At 41.7% G+C, this 18,964-nt stretch overlaps 1 protein-coding gene across 1 annotated transcript in view; it reads right to left on the reverse strand.

The window, feature by feature from the left end:
• Positions 1-18,964, reverse strand: part of LOC138831452 (protein FAM114A2-like) — a 48,875-nt gene that overhangs the window by 3,020 nt on the left and 26,891 nt on the right. Inside the window, exons 7-9 of the mRNA XM_070028515.1 lie at positions 17,232-17,324; positions 15,802-15,978; positions 1,883-2,154 (exon numbers count right to left, since the gene is read on the reverse strand). Coding sequence (XP_069884616.1) covers positions 17,250-17,324 — 75 coding nt within the window. The 3' untranslated portion in view covers positions 1,883-2,154; positions 15,802-15,978; positions 17,232-17,249. The remainder of the gene's footprint in view (positions 1-1,882; positions 2,155-15,801; positions 15,979-17,231; positions 17,325-18,964) is intronic.

Here is an 18,964-nt window from a genome sequence, read left to right on the forward strand (position 1 = left end):
CTTTCACTCACGGGTCTCCTTGTGATCATGCCAAAGAGGCCTAGAATCTCTCCCTGAAAATCCTCATCCTGTCTAGCTCTCTCTCTCTCTTCCAATTTATTAATGCCATGCAGCAAGAATCAGAGACTCTGAATACTTCCAGTAAATTCTCTTTTGAAAGAAGCAAAGTCTGGTAGCTCAGAGTCTGGAGAGAGAACTCTCCAGGTCATTGCAAGCAGGTTACTTGAACACCTGAGTGTTTTGGGAGCAAAACTGAAGATTCATGCTTTAACATGCCTGATGGGGTGTTTCTTATTCAGCCAGAATATTGGTACACATAGACCCTCACAGCTGATAATGAAGAGCAAATCCTGGAGGGTGTACAACTGAGATACTTAATGCTCTATGTCTGCACTAGTAGAGAACTTGATGTCATATGCACAATTGCTTATATCAAGGAAGCTGGGCTTCCCCCACAAAATATACACTCATACCCTCCCTGGTCCCCGTAACTGATCCATCCCCCCAGCAAATTTACATTTTAAATTTAATAAAATAGTTAATAAATATGAAATTGACTCATTTGCTATTGACCATTCTCTTTAAATTCTAACATTTAAACAATCACAAACAAGGCCACACTAAAGCTAACAGTACATCCATTTTCATGGCAGCATTGTTTACCATAGCTAAGATATGGAAACAACCCAGATGCTTCTCAGTAGATGAGTAGACCAAGAAAATGTGATATATATATATATATATGTGCGTGCACGGGCGTGCACACACGCACGCACGCACGCACACATACACAATGGAATTCAATGGTTCCATCAGAAAGAATGACACATGCCCTTTTGTAAAAAAAAAAAATGGAAAGACTTGGGAAAAAATCACATTAAGTGAAGTAAGCCATACCCAAAGAATAGGTCCCATGGTTTCCCTCATTTGTTAGTCCTATAGTTAAATAGCTATGAATAAGATTGAAATGAACTCCAAGGTATGAGAACAAGAGGGTTTTGTTGTTTTAAATGTACTGTATGAAGTTATTTCTTTTTTCTTTTACTTTTTTTCCTTCGGTTTATTCCTCAATCTCTCTCTCTCTCTATTTCTCTCTCTCTCTCTCTCTCTCTCTCTCTCTCTCTCTCTCTCTCTCTCTCTCTCTCTCTCTCTCTCTCTCTCTCTCTCTCTCTCTCTCTCTCTCTCTCTCTCTCTCTCTCTCATTGTGTGTGTTCTGGAACTGGGGCTTGAACTCAGGGCTTAAAAGTCTACCTTGCCACCTTTCTCCCAAAGCTGGCAATTGACCCATACCTCTGATTTTTGCTGGATAAATAAATGGTGATAAGAGCCTCACAAACTTTTCTGCCCTGGCTTTCCTTCCATTGTGATTTTTAGATCTCCGTCCCCTGAATAGCTAGGAACACAGTCATGAGCCACCAATGGCCCAGTTCTACTTTCCATTAATTGGCAGTTAGTTATGATATACATAGTTCAGATTCATACTTAATTTTTTTTAATTGTTACTATAAAGATACGGGTTACAGTTTCATAAGTCGGGTAAAGAGTACATTTCTTTTTGGTCAATGTCACCCCTCCCTCTTTCTGTTCGGCTTATTTATAGTGAGTCTATTGTAACCTTCATTCTTAAAGACTAGTTTATCTTTACTGCTGAGCCCTAATTTTTCGGAATTCACTCTTAGCCCTCAGGTGTTCAATGAAGTCTGTTCACTTTGGTTGCCTAGAAACCTGATGTTTCAGCATAGCTTGAGCTTTGGGGATTGTGTCACTTACTACTCAGGTAGTTCCTCTTCCAGCTTTGTGGAATTACCTAGTGCTTGAACAGGGTATTATTCAGATAAAGTCACATGGGCACATCTGTAGATTCTTGGAACATTTTACTTACATAGCTGCATCTTCTGAAGTTTTCTGACTTTCATGTGGTAGCTGCTTCAGCCTTCCCTGACTCCAGACATTATCCCTGACTTATTTTGCCTGTGAGAGTTCTGTTGGCTTTAGGTTCTCCTCTGTGTGTTGTGGTTTGGAACTTTTCTCTAGGCAGAAAGCACAACTGTAGGGTTCACTTTGTTTTTCTTTTCTCCTGGACCAAAGTCTTGTTCTGTCTTTTCTCCAGTCTGAAAATAGTTCTTTCTTCTATTTTGTCTGGTTTTCCAGTTGCTGTGTAGGAAGGCAAGTGTAATACAAGCTTATTTACTTTACTGGAAAGCAAAAGTTCTCTCCATAATACAGTATTTGATATAATATAGTTAAATTACTTGATGTACTTGTTGATCTAGCAAGAGATGTCTAAAGGCAAAACAGAACAATTATTTTTGAAACATATTCATTTTTGTAATGTATATTGATTCCCTTACTAAGAATCAGGATAGTCTTCTAGGACAAAGTTGAGCTACAATTTGTATACTGTTTCTTTTGCAATATGACACTGTATTGAGAAATAATATTTATGTTTATACTATAGAATCATAGTTATATTTATACTACATAATCACAGTATATTGTAATACACAAATAAAGAATAGTTCCTGGGCTGGGAAGGTGTCTCAGTGGTAGAGCGCTTGCCTTGCATGCATGAGGGCCTGGGTTCAATTCCTCAGCACCACATAAGCAAAAAGAAAAAAGCCAGAAGTGGTGCTGTGGCTCAAGTGTTAGAGCGCTAGCCTTGGGCTGAAGATCTGAGGGACAGTGCCCAGGCCCAGTGTTCAGGCCCCACGACCGGACCCCCCCGCAAAAAAAGAATAGTTTCTGTATGTATGAGGCTTACCTGAGGGTGTTCCTTCATGCCAGTTTGTAGCCACACCTTTGTGTCTGTTCTCAGCCCTTGCCAGCAATTGATCTGTTTCTGACTATAGTTTCCTCTTGTTTAGAAGGTCATGTCACTGAAACTTTTTACTCTACTCTTGTGTAGATCCATACTTTTTATTTTGCTAGTTCTGTGGCTTGAACTCAGGACCTGGCACCATCCATGACCCTTTTTGTACTCAAGGCTAGAGCTCTTCCACTTAAGCCACTGTACCACTTCCAGCTTTTTCTGAGTAGTTTATTCGAGACAGGAGTCTCATGGACTTTTCTGCCTGGTCTGGCTTTCGAACTGCAAATCTCCAATGTCAGCCTTTTGATTAACTATGATTACAGGCTTAAGCCACAAGTGCCCAGCTAGATCTATCTATCTATCTATCTATCTATCTATCTATCTATCTATCTATCTATCTATCTATCTATCTATCTATCTATCTAGTAATGGGGCTTGTACTCTGGACCTCGACACTGTCCCTCAGCTCTTCAGCTTAAGGCGAGTGCTCTACCACTTGATCCACAGCACCACTTCCAGTTTTCTGGTCGATTATTGGAGATAAGAGTCTCATGGAGTTTCCTGCCTGGGCTGGCTTTGAATCTAGATCATCAGATCTCAGTCTCCTGAGCAGCTTGGATTACAAGCGTGAGCCACCAGCACCTGACTAGATCAATACTTTTATATTTGAAATGAAATGAAAATTTAAGACTGCTTATCTTATTAGCCTTCATCCTAAAGTATTTTGTGTTTGTAGGCAAAAATGGCTCAATTTTTAAAAAATAAATCACATAATAATAAAGCAAAAATGTCAATGAACCTTTCTTTTGTGCTTATACATCTCCCTTTTGTAGGAGAAACCACTGCCAAAGCGAATGAAAACTCCTTACCAGTATCTGTGCCATTTGATATCCTCTCCACCTTCTCCCCTGCTGTTGAGAGCACAGTGAGTAAGAAGTGCAAACTGCCTTACTCCCTTTCATTCCTGTCATGGGTTTCCATCTCTTTCCATTCTTTTCCTGCAAAGTCATGGGACTGCATATTCAAGGGTGCTAGATATTTGAGCATAAATCACTTCTGAGTAGTACAGTAAAAGCTATATATAAACTTCCCCTAAAAATATAGGAATATACATTGGAGAGTTACAGAAAGACCATGCACATAACATTTTATGGACCAGAAATTCTGAAGGTTTTTTTGGCCTTAGAAAATATCTGCTTTACAAAAATATTTTTTCTGATAATTTTTCTTTTTATTTTTTTTGGTCATGGGGCTTAAACTCTGGGCCTGGGTGCTGTCCCTGAGCTCTTCAGTCCAGGCGAGTGCTCTACCACTTGAGCTATAGCACACTTCTGGTTTTCTGGTGGTTTATTGGAGATAAGAGGCTCACGGGCTTTTGTGCCTGGGCTGGCAATGACCTGTGATTCTCAGATCTCAGCCTCCTGAATAGCTAGGATTACAAGTGTGAGCCATGGATACCAGGCTCTCATAATTTCATTTTTAAACAGAAGGGAAGAATGATCATTTAAAATGAGAGATACTTACACAACTGTACATGATTAGAAACATTTTAAGAGAGCACAGAACCTAAGTATCTTTCGTACATAAAGGTAGGTAGCTTGTGTGTGTGTGTGTGTGTGTGTGTGTGTGTGTGTGTGTGTGTGTGTGTGTGTGTGTGTGTGTATGTGTGTGTCCCAGTCTTGGGGCTTGAAACCAAGTCCTGGGTGCTGTATCTGGGCTTACTTCCTCAAGGCTACTCTCTACCGCATAAGCAGAAAAAAACCAGAAATGGCACTGTGGCTCAAGTGGTAGAGTGCTAGCTAGTCTTGAACTGAAGAGTTCAGAGACAGTGCCCAGGCCCAGAATTCAGGCCCCATGATGGACAAAAAAATACAAAAAATAAATTAAAAGGCCATACGAAAAGATGAAGTCACAAAACAAACCCTGAAAATAAAAGCAACTTGAAACCTGTGACTGAGGCACAGGAAGTACTGCTAAGAAGGATACATTGTTGCAAATATGGCCAAGTAAGATTCAACCATGGAGGTGAAGGGGGAATCAGGAGGTAAAGCCAGGTACAGGATGCTTTTCTCTTCCTTTTGTGAATTTACCACATTTGTATGCACAATTCTTTCCTTTTATTCAGGATTCCCTGCACTAGGATCACTGGGTCACAGGGCATCTCTCCATTCTCTTTCACTTAACTTGGTGGTGAAAATAGGAGCAACTCATGGTCAAAATCCACTTCTGGTAGGAGTTACCAGTAGTCACTACCATCGATGAGGTAAAAGAAAACATCAACATTTCCTATTAGGTCCTCATCAATTGCTTTGTAATCAAAAGTGATGAAGGGTAGGGGCTAGGGGAGTCAGCTCAAGTACAAGATCCCCTGCAGAGGAAGAGGGATCTAGTTAGTAGCTAGAGGCTCTCAGTTTGAACTCTAGTACTTCTGTTTAAAAACCTTTAACTAGGGGCTAGGAATGGGGCTTAGTGTTAGAGTGCTTGCCTAGCAGGCATGAAGCCTTGTGTTCAGTTTTTCAGTACCACCTAAAAAGAAAAAGCCAGAATTGGGGCTGTGGCTCAAGTGGTAGAGTGCTAGCCGTGAGTTAGAGATGCTCAGGGACAGTGTCCAGGGCCTGAGTTCAAGCCCCAAGATTGTTTTCTCTCTGTCTCGCACTCTCTATGTAGACAGATAGCCAGATAGATAGATAGATAGATAGATAGATAGATAGATAGATAGATAGATAGATAGATAGATAGATAGATAGATAGAGAGATAGATAGAGAGAGAGAGAGAGAGAGATAAAATTTCTACAGATAATCTGTTACAGATATAGATAGATCTGTTATCTTTAGCAGATAGATAATCTATAGAGTTTATCTATCTATATCTATATCAATTGGTATCTAGTTGTCATTTATATTCATGATTTCAGGACATCAAAGATTTACTCAACATAACCTCATTACTGCTTGTATTTCAATCTTGGGGTGTGTGTGTGTGTGTGTGTGTGTGTGTACCTACACATGCATGCTGGGGCTTGAAGTTATAGATCTGTGCTCTTGTGTGGCTTTCTGTTTTGTTTCTGTTTTCTTTCTCTCCTTTTCTCTTTCTTTCTTTAGGTGCTAGTTCTAGGCTTGATATCATGGCCTAGTTCCAGTCCCTGAGACTTTTACCCAAGGTAAAGCCACAGCTCTACTTTGGCTTTTATTCTTTGGTGTTGTGGTTAATAGGCAAGAAGAGTCTCATAGATTTCCCTGCCCAAGGTGGCTTTGAATTGTGATCCTCAGATCTCAGGCTTCTGACTATCTAGAATAGCAGGAATGAGCCACCAACGAATACCTAGCTTTGTTTGGCTTTCTGGGTTTCCATAGTACTCTGTCACTTGAAGCAAACCTCCAGCTCGGCATTTTGCTGCTTACTGGAGATAAGACCTCATTCATTTCTCTGTGTAGTCTAGCTTTTAGCATTGTAAATTTGCTGCACTTGTTGTGCGTTGACATCCTTGATTTCTTACGTGGAATTGTTCATAATCTCATTGAAGAAGTCTTGTGTGTGATGAATTGTGTGATTTTGGAGGTTCTCTATCTTTGATGGTTTAATTACAATGTGTTAAGTGATCACAGTTTGTTCTACTTGAAGTCTATTGGGCTGCTAAATGCTTGAATATATAGGCTTATGCTAGAAATCAAAATTGGAAAAGTTTTGATCATTACTCCTTCCTTTTTGTGTCGTGGGCCTTGAACTCAGAGCCTAGCTCTGTGCATGAGTCTCTCTGTGCTCCCCCCCACCACTTGTCAGAGTTGATCATTTCCATTTTGCTCTGTTCACATGTGTTCTGCTTGCCAAAATTTGCTGCTGAACACCTCTAGTCATTTATTTATTTCAGTTATTTCTTACAAGTTTTCACTTTTGTGAATTCCTGGTTTTACTGAAGATCAAAGGTTGGGCCTACATATAACCAGGAAATGATACCTGGAATTTGTGTGAGTGGCTCAGACCCCTTTAATTCTATTCTTACTGCCTTATCCTCTTTCCTGCAATCCACACCAGTGGCCAGTTGGGGCTTTCTTACAACTAGTTGACCAAAGCACAGCATTGGATCTAGTTTACTCCCAGTTCTGCAGGCTTTCTCTGAAAGATGGCCTCTGAAATCTTAGATTTAGAACTCTCTTGGCTTTCCATGCTTTCTCCTCTCTCTGTACCACACACACACACACAGACACACACACACAGACACAGACACACACACACACACACACACACACACACACACACACACACACACACACACACACACACACACACACACACACACACCAGACATTTAAGCCATGATTTCTTAAGTAGAACTATCTTTTGATACTTTAAATAGTCCAAAATACTTGATGTGGCACAAAGTAAATAGTTCATATTTTCTTTTTGTTGCCAGTCCTAGTGCTCCATCTCTTTCTTGGGTGCTATCCCTGAGCTTTTGTGCTCTACCACTTGAGCCACAGTTCTACTTCCAGAATTTAATGCTTATGAAGGCCCAGGTTTGATTCCTCAGTACCACATAAACAGAAAAAGCTGGAAGTGGTGCTGTGGTTCAAGTGGTAGGGTGCTAACCTTGAGCAAAAAATGCTCAGGGACATTGCCCAGGCCCAGAGTTCAAGCCCCAGGACTGGAAAGAAAAAAAGGAGGTAAAAATCTCACAGACTTTCCTGCCCAGGCTGGATTTGTACCATAAACCTCCTATGTAGCTAGGATTTCAGGTATGAGTCTTAGGTGCCCAGTTTAGGCATCCTACTTCAATAAAGCTTCCTCAGCCATTACTTGTGCAGAGCTCCTATCCCTTGTTTTTCAAGAACTTATTAAAGGCTTTGCCACATTCTTTAGATTTGTTGTCATTACATTTCTATTATTATTACTTCCCCCCATCACTGCCTCACTCTCTCTACCTTTCTCTCTCTCTCTGCCCTCTTCTTTTTTTCTTTCTCTCTCTTTCTCTCTCTCTCTCTCCTTCCTGGTGGGTTTTGAACTCAGGGTCAGGATGGGGTATCATTGGCTTAGTTCTTTTTTTTCTCAAATATGATGGCCTATCATTTGAACAACAACTTCAATTCTGGCTTTTTGATAGTTAACCAGAGATAAGAGTCTCATGGATTTTCCTATCTAGGCTGGCTTTGAACCACACTCCTCAGATCTCAGCTTCCTGTGTCACTAGGATTAGAGGTATGAGCCATTAGTACCCAGTTTCAAATAATATCATTTTTAGTTTTTTTTTCCTGAAGTCATTCATAGCTAAGAAACAATGATGCTAATTTTCATTAAGGAATTAAGCCTCTTCAAAGCCCCTTAAATTCCAAATGTTTTTGAGTTTTCATGCTTTCTCTGAAACCTATGGACTCGGCAAAGTATATATGTGTAAATTCACATTACCCCATCTGCCTAGCCCAGCTTGGCTACTGCCAACTTGCTTATTCTCCCTAACATTTGGGAACGGTGCTTTCTGTGGAGCTAAGATGTGCAAACCAAAGGATTCAAGCATACTCGGTAAGGATAAATCAGCCTTCATGAGGCCTCCTGTCCATGGAAGACCCATGCTGCAGGGAAGAGTTTGTTCCCAAGAAGAAGGGATGCAGATTGGAAAGAATGACCTGGTGTGCTGTAATTTGCACTGTGAATTTTATTGCTCTTTTGAAAACCACAACCACACAGATAATTGTTCATGAGGCCACTGCATTCACAGCCCATCTCCACTGATATTTTTTGCCAGTTGTGGGGCTTGAACTCAGCCTGGGAACTGCCACTAAGCTTTTTTGCTCAAAGGTAGAATTCTGCAACTTAAACCCATCACTACTTCTGGCTTTTTCTGTTTATGTCACACTTCATGCATGCTAGGAAAGCACTCTACCACTAAGCCACATTCCCAGCCTTCACTGATCTTTTTATGCATTCCATTTTTCACATGTTAAGTAGAAACCTTGTATATCACCAGGAGCAGAGAGGGACTTATAGCCTGTAACAGACCAATGCAATCAAAATAGTTACCTAGAGGGTGAAATGTGTTTCAAACTTAAATTTTAAAAACCCTAATTTAATTAGAGTTGGGAAAAGGATTTCCTAAAAAGATGACCTCTAAAACAACAGGCCTTGCTTCAGGGCTTATTAATGTTCAATGTCCTATGGTGTAGGGTGGGGCCATGGTTTTAAGTCACAGATTTTGCCCCAAAGGATTTCATAGATCCATAGAATAAAAGAAATTCTCAGAGAATGATGAGAGACTGAATCATTAAATGCCAGTGGTTTAGTACTAAGTGTTATAAATAAAATAAAGAAGGAATTACTCAGAAAAATGAATCTATGCACAGAAAATGGGCAAAGCAGTCTTAACTGGGTAATGAGATGAGAACTTGGGGGTGTGCCCTGCTTGGGATGTGAGATGATTGGGAGAGACAAAGGTATGCAGTCTTGACTAGAACATGTATTGAAACATGTATTCTAAAATCTAACAAACCTGGTCCAACAGTGATGCCTAAGCCACCTTAGAGTGGCTTCATCAGTACATCCAAACCATGCCCAGCCACAACCATCCACTTTAGCATTGGTTCATCAACTTATGCATTTGTGGTTCCTTTGCTATGGACCAGGGATGGAGCGTGCAGACCCAGGGCAAAGTCAGCAGATCCTAGATGGCTGCTTCTGAACATACCCTGTGGTTTGTTGATAACTGGCTTACACTTACATCCAAGACAAGCTCCTTGGCTGTAAGCCATGGAAAGATGACTGAGGCAGGAAAGTCAGAAGGAAAACAGTAAGTCTGATCATGGAAGTCAGGAATCTTCCATGTAGGCACAGTACCTAGGCCCTGGGTTCAAGCCTCAGGAATGGCACACCTAAAAAAAAATAATACAATAGTTGTAGCTAGTTTCAGTGACTGTAGTATTTGACCACACCTAGTGATTAATGTGGAGACTAAGAACAAAGTTTGGGCAGTATGCTTGCTTCTTTTTCCTCCTTTGGTGATATTCCACACTTTCCAGGCTTTAAATGATCCATTCCCCCTGGTAATCACCAAATGCAATTTCTAACTCAAAATGCTCTTTCCCAGGCTTGGGGACTTAAAGGCCTGTCTACTAGACAGCTCCAGTTAGCCAGGCTATCTCTCAATGGTGAAGCAAAATTATTTGCCTAAAACAGAATTTGAGATTCCTTTCCCTGCTTGCTAGAACATTTCTCTTCCTACCATCTTCTCATTGTAATAGTTCTACCATCTATCTTATTATTTGCTTCAGCCAAAAGCCTACATCATCTTTGGAGCAAGTTCTAATGTCTCATTTTACAAAACCATTTCCACAAGCTGGGCACTAGTGGCTCACACGTGTAACCTTAGATACTTGGAAGGCTGAAATCTTAAGGTCACAGTTCAAAGCCAACCCCTACAGCATAGTCAGTGAAACTCTTATCTCCACTTAACCACCAAAATGGCCAAGAGTCCAGCTGTCACTCACATGTTCAGCATTACTAGAGTGAAAAACTAAGTGAGATTGCTAGGCTTTGAATTCAAGCCCCAGTACCAGCAAAAAGAAAAAGAAAAACAATAAACAACAAACACTACTTCATCTACTACTTTTACTCTATTGTTGACATTCTAATCTACACTGACCTGTACTAAACAATGGCCACACAGGGCTCCTGGCTTTCACTCATCATTTATTCTCCACATTGCCACCATGGTGAACCTTGAAAAGCACATATCACATAGTGATACCTCCTGCTATTATCCACAGTGGAAAGTTCTAGAAGAAACCCACATTGATTGCCCTTGCTTATATGACCCTATGTGACCAGACTCTTCTCTGGGTCATATGCATCTGCCACCATCCCTCTTCACTCATTTCATTCCAGTGACACGCAACCTTGATGTTCCTCAAAAACACCAAGTCTCCCACCTCACAACCTTTGCTCCAAGTGTTCCCCTCTGCCCAAAATCATCTTTCCCCAACTCTTTCCTTCATGACTTGTTTGCGGAACTCACACCTTAATTCATTAGTCACCATTTCCAGGAAGCCTCTTTTATATAGTTTTTATTTTGTCGGTCGTGGGGCTTGAACTCTGGGCCTGGGCATTGTCCCTCAGCTCTTCAACTCAAGGCGAGCACTCTACCACTTGAGCTACAGCGCCACTTCCTCCAGGAAGCCTCTTTTGATCATCTTAAGGTAGCTGCACCCAAGGTTGTGGTTGAGGCAGAACTTAAATAACTCCATTTCTCCATTTTCTTTTGTTTCATAGTGTTTGCCACTGTTTGGATTGGGGGGGGTCGTGGGGCACGAAATATGGGCCTGAGCACTCTCCCTCAGCTCTTCAGCTCAAGGCTAGCACTCTACCACTTGAGCCACAGTGCCACTTCCCACTTTTTCTCCTGATGTGATGCTGAGGAATCGAACCCAGGGTCTCAAGCACTCTACCACTGAGCCACCTTCCAAGCCTGTTTGGATTTTTTAACTGTTTCTTTGTCAGTTAGTATCCTCATCTAGAACATCAGCTCTATGAAAATGAAGTTTTTATACATTTTAATTCCAGGCCATTCCTAGACATTAAAACAGAGCTTGGCTCCAAGTTTTCCTTCATTAAATAGTTGATGCAGGGCTGGGAAGGTGGCTCAGTGTTAGAGCACTTGCCTTGCATGATTGAGGCCCTGGGTTTGATTCCTCAGCACCACATAAGCAAAAAGCAAAAAGCCGGAAGTGGCGCTGTGGCTCAAGTGGTAGAGTGCTAGCCTTGAGCTGAAGAGCTGAGGGATAGCGCCCAGGCAAAGAGTTCAGGCACCACGACTGGACCATAAAATCAATCAATCAATCAATAAATAAATATTTGATGCATCACTGCCAAAGATGGTGGATACCGATGGCATGAACTTTCATAAAATCGTTGAGCATGCTGGCATCAATTTACCTCTCTGTCTGAAGATGAAGTTAATATACTATCTCTTTCAGAATGTAATGGGAGTCATTATAATCAACGGAGAGGCTCAAGTCTTTACCAATCATTGTGACACAAATATTAGAATCTATGGGCAGGGAGCCATTTGAAAGTGGTAATCACAAAATAATGGAGAAAGAAATTTGTTTTATTTATGAACCTCCTGAGATCTGAGAAAGTGGGCAGAAATAAAATACTCCCATTTGCAATCTAAACATTCGTAAACACAGTTCACACTAAATAAAATTGCACTAACATTTTAACTGACATCAATAGACATTTTGTTAAGTGTTTTGTTTTTTGAGCTCATTTATATATCTATGGTAAGAAGACTCCCTTCCATTTGAATATTTTAGTGGATATACTTTTCAAATGAATGTCAGTGCTACCTTCTGTGATATCACCCTGGACAGAAGCCTTTTGTTGATAACATTGGGGTATCATTATAAGCTTACACTATTATATCTGAGTAGGAAATAGCAATGCACTGTGAAATTATAAAGGCAAACTTTCATGTGCATCATACTGCTTTTTTTCCTCCTCTCTCCTCTGTTATGAATCCCTATGTAGGACACCCGGCTGGTTCCACTTTGGCTCCTAAGGATTTGACAGGACCCGCAAAAATAAGGGAATGGTTGGGGAAGCAGGGGGAAGATATTGAAGGGATGACACAGATCAAGATGCACTGTAGACATGAATTGCTTGGTTTTTGGTTTTGATTTTTTTGTTTTGTTTTGTTTTGGTCATGGGCCTTGAACTCTGGGCCTGGGTGCTGTCCCTCAGCTCCTCAGCTCAAGGCTAGTGCCCTCCCACTTAAGCCAAAGCACCACTCCTGGCTTTTTTCTGCTTATATGGTGCTGAGGAATTGAACCCAGGGCCTCATGTGAGTGAGGCAAGCAGTCTTCCAATGAGCCACCTTCCCAGCCCCGAATTGCTTGTTCTGAATTCCAAACATTCACTACATAATCTAAAGATTAAGAAAACTGAGGTCAGGGGTGGTGAGAATTGTGAAATGGGAGACATGGTTCAAAAGGCACTGCACCCAGGAACTGCTCTGCTGCATGGCCGCATCTCTGTACAACTACCTAACTAAAACACACATAGACACAGACACAGACACACAGACACACAGACACACAGACACACACAGACACACGCACACACACACACACACACACACACACTCTCTCTAATAGTGAAAACGAGAATGAAAAACTTAAACCTGGGAAAAAGGGGTACAGTCACTTCGGGCTCCTGATCAGAGTAGAGGTTGATTTTAAGGGGTGCCCCTAAATTTCTGAACTGGGTGATTGTCCACCTTGAAAGAATGAACTTGTGTCTCTGGGGGTTTGGGTTTTTAATGCAGGACATGCAGTACACAGAAAGGATCCCCCAGTTAACTAGGAACCACCTTCTCTTCCGCTGCCCTGTTCACCTGCTGCCAGCACCAATAAGCTGGGGAAGAAGAGGACCAGCTAGCCTGGAGGGGCCCAGGGCACTGACCTGGAAGCTAAGACTGTGTTTGTGAGCTGGAGCCAGTGGCTCACCCCTGTAATTGAAGCTACTCAGGAGGCTGAGATCTGAGGATCTCAGTTCAAAACTAGCCGGGGCAGGAAAGTCCATGACATTAATCTTAAGCTAACCACCAGAAAACTGGAGTGGTGCTGTGGCTTACAGTGGTAGAACATGAGACTTGAGCAGAAGAGCTCCAGGACAGTGCCTAGGCCTTGACTTCAAGCCCCAGGACTGACTAGAATAAAAATCATCTTTGATGTTTGTGGAACTCAAATTCAAGGTCCCAGTTGATTGAGTGTGTCTGGTTTTACAGGGCTCCAGCAGGTAGAAGAATTACTATATTGTTCTTTTTTTGACAGTCCTAGGGTTTGAACCCAGGGCTTGGGCACTGTCTCTGAGCTTGTCTCTGCTCAAGATTAGCATTCTATTACTTAAGACACAGCGCCACATCCTGCTTTTGCTGTTTACTGAGGAACCAAACCCAGGTCTTCATGTATGCCAGGCAAACACGCTACCACTAAGCCACATTGTGATTCCTGAAGAATAATTAGTATAATAATAAGTATATTTATAATATTTTTATACTTACATCATTATATTTCATTTACTATTGTAGCATGTATATTTTATCTATTATATATAACATTTATATTTATTTGTATATTTACTAGATATTATATAATATATAATGTATGTATGTTATAGAATATAATATGTAACATATTAATACATTTTATAAAAATGTTTTATATCATTGCACTTATAGCATTAATATAGTAATTATATTTATAATTCTAATATTTTGTAATAATAATTATTATGCTGGAAGAAAAACTGGGGGGTCTCCAGAGGACAAGAGGGCCCTGAGAATTGAGAGGGGACCCACTGGGCTCCTGTGCTTCCTTCCCATGAGTGACCATCACTGCTTGTGTTGGTGTTTGTGTGTGTGTATATGTTCTTATGTTTTTGTCAGTGTCAGTACTGGGGCTTGAACTCAAGGCCCTGCATAATGTGGCTGAGCTTTTGCTCAAGGCTGGTGCTCTACTATTTGAGCCATAGCCCCACTTCTAGCTGTTTCCAGTGGGTATTTGGAGATTAGATCTCATGGATTTTCCTGCCAGGGCTAGTTTCAAACTACCATCCTCAGAACACACCCACCAGAGTCAGTAGGATTACAGGTGTGAGCCACCATTGCCTGGCCTGTGTGTTTTGTGCTGGTACTTGGGCTTGAACTTAGAGCCAGGGCTTTGAATTTGTTGAGCTTGTTTTCTCAAAACCAACACTTTGCCCCTTGAGCCATATCTCCACTTCAAGTTAAGTGTCTCAGACATTCTTGTCCAGAATAGCTTTGTACCAGGATTCTCAGACCTCAACCTCATGAGTATCTAGGAATAGAGGTATGAGCCACTGGCACCCACTTTGTATATTTCTTAAATTAAATCCTGTACTCTCTCACTCCCAACCTTCAAGAGCTTCTGTTTCAGAATAAAATCCAAAGTCTCTACCATAGTCTAAGGGAACTTATCTTGGCTAGTGGTTCTCAAATACATCTAGAGGGCTTCTTTGAAGCAGGCAACACTGGACCCTAGCCCCTGACTAAACAGGTCTGGGCTGGACCTGCTAAAGTTCCTGGATGAGATCACTGCTTCTGGGTGGAGACCACACTTGTAACTCATTGCTCTGCACAAGCTGCCCACTGCCTGTCCTACAGCAAGCATATCCTCTACTCCACACACTGATTGTGATGTAGCCACACTGGTTTACTGACTCTAAGACAGGCCAGACACCCTCAACTTTGAGCTCATGACCCTACCTGATTCTGGGGCCTGGGTGAGTTGCCTTGATCTCCTAAGTCACTTTACCACATGACGCTTTTCTGAAATCATACCTCACTGTAAATTGCCAACACTCCTCCCTAGCACATCTCTCAATCTATTTTTCCATCATATATTCAAACATATTTATACATTCTCCACCCTCCCCCACCCCCACACACTAAAGCATAGAACTTCAAAACAAAGTTTTTCTTTTCTACTTGCTACAGTGTCTAGAACCTAATAAACTCAATAGATAAAAAAGAGTGAGATGGGTACTAGTGTCACACCTGGAATGTTAGCTATTCAGGAAATTGAGATCTAGAATCACTTTTTCCATTTATTTCCCATTTTGATTAAAAATTAACCATTAAAGAACTTTTAAAAAGAATCAAAACTTCCTTATTTTCTGCAGGTTTCCTTCACTCCCTTTCACCTAGTCTACCTCAACCTGTGTCCCCATGGGAGCTTTGGCATCTCAGAAAATGTTCAGTGCCCCAGACCCTAGTTAATTTCAGACAGAATCCAGCATTACCTTTAGTCATGTGGTGGGCAGAGCAGAAGGCATCTACCATGTGTGCTACCCAACACCTCTCATCCACACCTGTGCTACTTCCATACTCCCAGCCACACGAGCACCACTGTGTCACCATTGCTTACACTGGCCTAGGCATGGGCTTCCATGGTCATCAGGACAAATGTTCTGAGAGCTATTTTACCTGCAACAGGTGACATTTCCTGATCTGGGTAATCACTGGCACTGGAGCAAACCAGGGCCATGGCACTGCAGGATGCATCTCTCTGCAGCAAAACTTGGGGCCCTTCCTTCCCAGACACAATGGAGATCCTGGACAAGTCCCCTAGATGATTCCATGAATGTGTCTCACAGCCCTCATCTGTCAGAAATGAACAAAGAGGACAGAATTGTTCAAGTTATTTTCTTTCTTCATAGAAGGGTGCACTATCATCCTGCCCCCCAGAGCAAGGCAGCACACCAAATGGCGGGATCCACTTGGTTTTCATCCCAACCCAGGAATGATATTGTGCCTTTTCCTGTTGCTCAGGAGTCAGGATCACATCTTTGTAAACAATCTGTTACCAGGGCAATAGGTCACAGAAGGAAGACAGAAGGCATTATAACCATCAGTTCACCATCCCTAGCCAGGAGGCAGTGTATTTTGGGAGGCCATTGCTCAAAAACAAACACCCTTTTTACCTGCTAATGAAACTGCAACTCCACTGCACCCCATCTTTCTCATTATAACAAAAACTTAGAAGAAAAAGGAAAGAGTGTTTTGGACTTCTTGCCAGGACTGGCTTGAAACCACAATCCTCAGATTTCAACCTCTTGAGTAGTGCCAAGCTTTTCCATGAGACAATTCTCTCAAATTAACCACCAAGAAAGAAGCAAAAAGAAATAGACAACATTCCAGACCTTGAGCTGAAGATCATGGACAGCACAGCACACATGCCCTGATTTCAAGCCCATGACCTGCACATCATCATCATCATCATCATCATCATCATCATCATCATCATCATCATCATCGACATCATCATTATAATGTGAATTAAAAAAGTATAAGACCCTATTAAGAATATTAAAATTGAGTGAGTCAGGCATTTTTTGGTGGCTGACATGTAATCCCAGTTAGAAGCATGAAATCTCAGGATGGTGGTTAAAAGCCCACCTGGGCAGGAAATTCCATGAAGCTCTGATCTCCAACTAACCAGCAAAAAGCCAGAAGTAGAGCTGTGGCTCAAGTGGTAAAGCAACAGCCTTGAGCAAAAAAGCAAAATAAGTGACCAGGCCCAGATACATAGGGTAGGACAACTAATAATTAATTAATTAAATACAAATACATAAATAAAATCAGAATGGAAGATGAGCACAAAGCGCCAATTCCAAATCTTAAAATGAGCAGAGAATTGGTGGCTTACACCTGGAGCTCAAGCTACACAAAAGACAGAACTTGAAGATCTCGGTTCCAAGGCAAACTAGGCAGAAAAGTCCATTAGGGATTTGTGAATGTGTATGAGTCCTGGGTCTTGAAGCCAGAGCTTGAAATAGAAATATGTTTCTTAAAGGTAGCACTCTACCACTTTTTCTCTTTAGGGGATTAAATGGAGATATATCTTACGGACTTACCTGCCTGGGCTTTCAACCTCAATCCTCAGATTTCAGGTGCTGATATAGTACCCTCAGCTTCTTATCTTCTATGAGAATTTTATCTTCCATGAACTGCCAAAAAGTAAAAGAAGCGAGAAGTTGATCTGTGTGGCTCAAGCCACAGAGACTGCTTCCTTTTAGGGAAAACAAACAACAAAAACCCTCATACACAGTGGCCCTGCCCTGCTTTCAAACCCAGGAAGTTATCAGGCCCTATGTTCAAGCCCTAGGACCATCACCAACAACAACAAAAGAATGACTCAGGGACAGGGACTAGGCCCAGAATTCAAGCCCTAGGAACAGCATCAAAAATAAAAGAAAAACAAATTCAGAGACTGTGGCTAGGCTCCAGAGTTCAAGCTCTAGAACCAACACCAGGACACACACACACACACACACACACACACACACACACACGAGAAATGAACAAAATAATGAGAAGATGGCAAAAAAAGAGAAAAGTCAATGAAATATTTTTAAGTAGTAGCTCATGCCTATAATCCTAGCTACTGTAGAAGCTGAAATCTTAGGATTGTAGTTCATAGTCAGCCTGGGCATGTGTGCCAGTACTGGTGCCTGAACTTGTGCTGTTTTGCACAAGACTAGAACTATACTACTTCCAAACACTTGGTGATTAATTGGAGATGAGAGTCTCAACAACTTTCCTGCCCAGGCTGCCTTTGAACCACTATCCTCTGATTTTAGAGCCTGGGTAATGTCCCTGTCTTCCCATGAGAATCTATTTTTTTGGTTGGTCATGGGGCGTGAACTCGGCCTACACACTGTCCCTCAGCTCTTCAACTCAAGTCTAGTGCTTTACCTCTTGAGCCACAGTACCACTTCTGGTTTTTTGGTGGTTTATTGGAGATAATTGTCTCACGGACTTTCCTTCCCAGGCTGGCTTTGAACTGCAATCCTCAGATCTCAGCCTCCTGAGTAGCTTGGATTACAGGCGTAAGCCACTGGCACCCAGCTTTCTTTTTATTTTTTCTTTTTTGTGGGTGATGGGGCCCGCTCTAGCTCTGGATGCTGTCACTTAGCTCTTCAGCTCAAGGTAAGCATTTTACCACTGAGCCACCTTCCCAGCTCCCCCATGAGACACTTATCAGCTATGAATTACCAAATTTGTTTTACAAAGCCAGATGTTGAGATGCATCTCAAGGTTCAGAGCCTGTCAGCCTTGCTCAGGACAGGGGAGAGACTCCTGCACAGTGATCTTGCCCTGATTTCAGGTCTAGGAAACAGTCACCACTCCCTGTGTCCCAGCCCTAGGACCGGAACCAAAAAATAAATAACTCCCCCGTTTTCACTGTATTTGATGTTGGTATAATTTGTGAAGGGGAAGGGGAAGGGGAAAAACAAATTTTTTAAATAGGGATACAGGTGGACCTATTGCAACAATGAGATGTACAAGATATTATGTCGAAAAATGAACTTTACAGCTTTTGCCTGTGTGTGTGGGGGGGAACGGGGGGGGGGGAGGGTGGAGAACATTATATAAACAAAGCCATCAATGAAGCTGTGGCTCAAGCTGTCACAGTCTGCTAGTCTTGAGAAAAACAATACAAAAAATGCTTCATTCATAGTGGCTCTGCTCTGACTTCAAGCAGGAGAGTGGCCATGTCATGAGTTTAAGCCCTAGCACCAAAAATGAATGAATGAATGAATAAATAAATAAATAGAGCCAGAACTTTATCTGTGGCTCAAGCCAT

The sequence above is a fragment of the Dipodomys merriami genome, unplaced genomic scaffold (assembly GCF_024711535.1).
Source record: "Dipodomys merriami isolate MVZ:Mamm:240054 unplaced genomic scaffold, mDipMer1.0.p SCAF_1966, whole genome shotgun sequence".
Lineage (NCBI taxonomy): Eukaryota > Metazoa > Chordata > Mammalia > Rodentia > Heteromyidae > Dipodomys > Dipodomys merriami.